General features: G+C 51.7%; 1 protein-coding gene across 1 annotated transcript; it reads left to right on the top strand.

Moving 5' to 3' along the window:
• Positions 1 to 1,263: 1,263 nt before the first annotated feature.
• Positions 1,264 to 2,290, top strand: LOC109773921 (putative cyclin-F2-1). Its single transcript, XM_020332648.1, has 2 exons — positions 1,264 to 1,677; positions 1,721 to 2,290. The coding sequence occupies exons 1-2, from the start codon at positions 1,264 to 1,266 to the stop codon at positions 2,288 to 2,290; spliced, it is 984 nt and encodes a 327-aa protein (XP_020188237.1).
• Positions 2,291 to 2,676: the final 386 nt, after the last annotated feature.

Below are 2,676 nucleotides of genomic sequence, written 5' to 3'. Positions count from 1 at the left end.
TGATCAATTCTAGGGGCATTAGCCTAGTGCATATGCCTGATATTTGGCAAATACATGTCCCTCCCAACATTCATATATTCTTGTGGCTGTTAGCTCAAAATAAATTGTTGGTTAGAGGAAATCTCATTAAAAGACAACATTTAAATGACCTCACTTGCTTGTTTTGCTGTGAATATGAAACAACTAATCACTTATTCTTTGAATGTGATGTTGCTATGGAGATTTGGAGAGTTATTCATTCCATCTCTGGGTGTGTTCCCCAACCCACTTTTGATAATGTGGCATGCATGTGGGGGGGGGGAATAAAACTTTGCAAGCTGAGAACCTGGTTATGTCAGCTATTCTCTGGGCTATTTGGGGATCTAGAAGTGATATGTGTTTTAATAACACAACCTGGATGGGAATGCATGTGATTCTGAAGAGGGTAGCAGATTTCTGCAATCTCTGAAAGATCCTGTGCAAAGGAAGTGCAAGAGAGCACATGAAGAAGATCATAGTAGCTATTTGGGAGGCTGCAAGAAGACCACCTCTGCTGCTCTAGCCAGAGCCAGGATGAGGAAAAGGGAACTCTGGTTACCATATTCCTCAAAGAAGATGGGAGGGTGGATGGGAGTAGACAAGATGGTGATCTTAGAGGGTTGATACTTCTGTCACCTTCCTTTGATGGTGTTGTGCGAGTAGTTTTCCCCAATGCCTTAAGCTTGGTCTAGACTAATTCTGTTATGGGAAATAGAGTTTTATATTTCTGAATCATGTCGGGGATGTTTCAATCCTCTCCCGCGGGCTATAATAAGGATGTACTCGGTCGTTTCGTTTTCTGACGGAAGTGGAACCGGGACTAGAGCCCTTTTCTTCTAAAAACTTTGGGTTGCAAGCGGAATCCACAATGGTTTGAGAATGTACCTACTTTGGGTTGCAAACGGAATCAACAGTGGTTTCCTGACGTATACGTACTTGACAAGTAATCATCAGCAAGCCGTTCTTGTTTACGATCAACGGCGTACGTACAGTCATTTCGCATCAAACGCGCGCTACTACGGCAGTGCAGTACGTTCCTCAGTCGGCCCAACCCCCTGCCTCAGGAGTCAGGCATAAATAATAATCTACGTACGATTGTATTTTCCACCCTTTGGGAGGCCATCGTCAGAACTTCCTCTCGTCTCTCTCCCTCTCTTGGTTCTTGGATTCTTGATCATCCATCCGCCGCCCGGATCAGCCCTGCTCGCCCCGAGCATTGCCCTCGACGTACCTACGGCGGCGACCATGAAGGTCGAGCGTTTGCTCCCCGACCAACGTGACAGCACGAACTTTTATGCCATGTTCCGAGAGATCGCCGCCGCGCACATCTCGCGCACCGCCACCGGCCTTACATCTCCCCCGGCGCACGTCGTCCCTGAGATGCACGCCGGCCCCAACTTGGACGGCGCCGCCCTGGAGCTGGAGATGTCTCCGCAGAGGCGCTACGAGCTGTGTGCCGACTATGACGTGGAGATCGACGAAAGCCTCCGAAGGATGGAAGCGGTGGACGCCGGGGAGCGGCCCTGCCCCGACTACCTCACCAAGGTGCAGCACGGTCAGATGGACAACTACAAGCGCGCCCTGCTCGTCAGATGGATGTATTTCTTCACCCGACGCTACAACCTCGCCGACGGCACGCTCCACCGCGCCGTCGCCTACGTCGACCGGTTCCTATCGGCGGCCCCCTACCGACGACTACGAGCTCCGCCTCCTCGGCGCCGTCGCCGTCTTCGTTGCGGCCAAGTACGAGGATCGCTACACCACCCTGAAGCTGAACTCTGGCGAGGTTGCCTCGTATGGCCTGTTCACCAAGGACGAGGTGGTGGCCATGGAGACCAAGGTTGTCGCGGCGCTCGACTACAGTATGGGAGGCCCCACCGCGCGCACCTTCGTCGACCACTTCACCCGGCGCGGCGGCGAGGACCCCCGCGACGACATCGTCAAGTCCCTGGCGCACCACTTGGCGGACCTCACGCTGCTCGACTGCCGCCACCTGCAGTTCCTGCCGTCCACCGTCGCGGCATCGGCGGTCTTCGTCGCACGATGCACAATCAACCAGATGCGCGGCTTCAGGTGGAACGACGGCGTGAAGGAGCTGTTGGCGTGCACGCGCTACGCCGCCGAGGACCTTCGCGCCTGCATAGCTGCCATGTACGACATGCACGAGCTCGAGACCTGGCCAGGTTACCAGCACATGAGGATCAACTACCAGAGGCATTACTCCCTGCCTGATCGACTTGAGATGACTCAGCACATCTTCTTAGCGGATTAGGACCTAGAGCAGTGCTAGTGAATTTGTAGGTGGTATATCTGGATTGTATACATTGGCACTCGCTGATTTTTTGTTATGCTCTGTAGTGTGTTACTCCAACGTGGTACCCTGGAATATAAAACTGGTGTTCATTCAGCGAATGTTTTTTTTTTCAAAAAAATAAGATATCTATTATAAGAGTTCGGTACAAAGGATCTCAAACATGGTAAAAATTACATCGATATTTCGAGACCATCGAACGGCCACTCTTGTCGCCAGAACGATCCGCCGACGCACCGTTGTCGCTGTTGGACTAAATCCTTTAGGATTAACATTACTTGATATTAATCTCGTGATTAGAACACCTACATGAGCGAAAGCGTGTGAACTTACAGGAACTAGGCGAA

The sequence above is a fragment of the Aegilops tauschii genome, chromosome 6 (genome assembly GCF_002575655.3).
Source record: "Aegilops tauschii subsp. strangulata cultivar AL8/78 chromosome 6, Aet v6.0, whole genome shotgun sequence".
NCBI classification, from domain to species: Eukaryota; Viridiplantae; Streptophyta; class Magnoliopsida; order Poales; family Poaceae; genus Aegilops; species Aegilops tauschii.
This window is presented reverse-complemented; position numbering and strand designations above follow the sequence as displayed.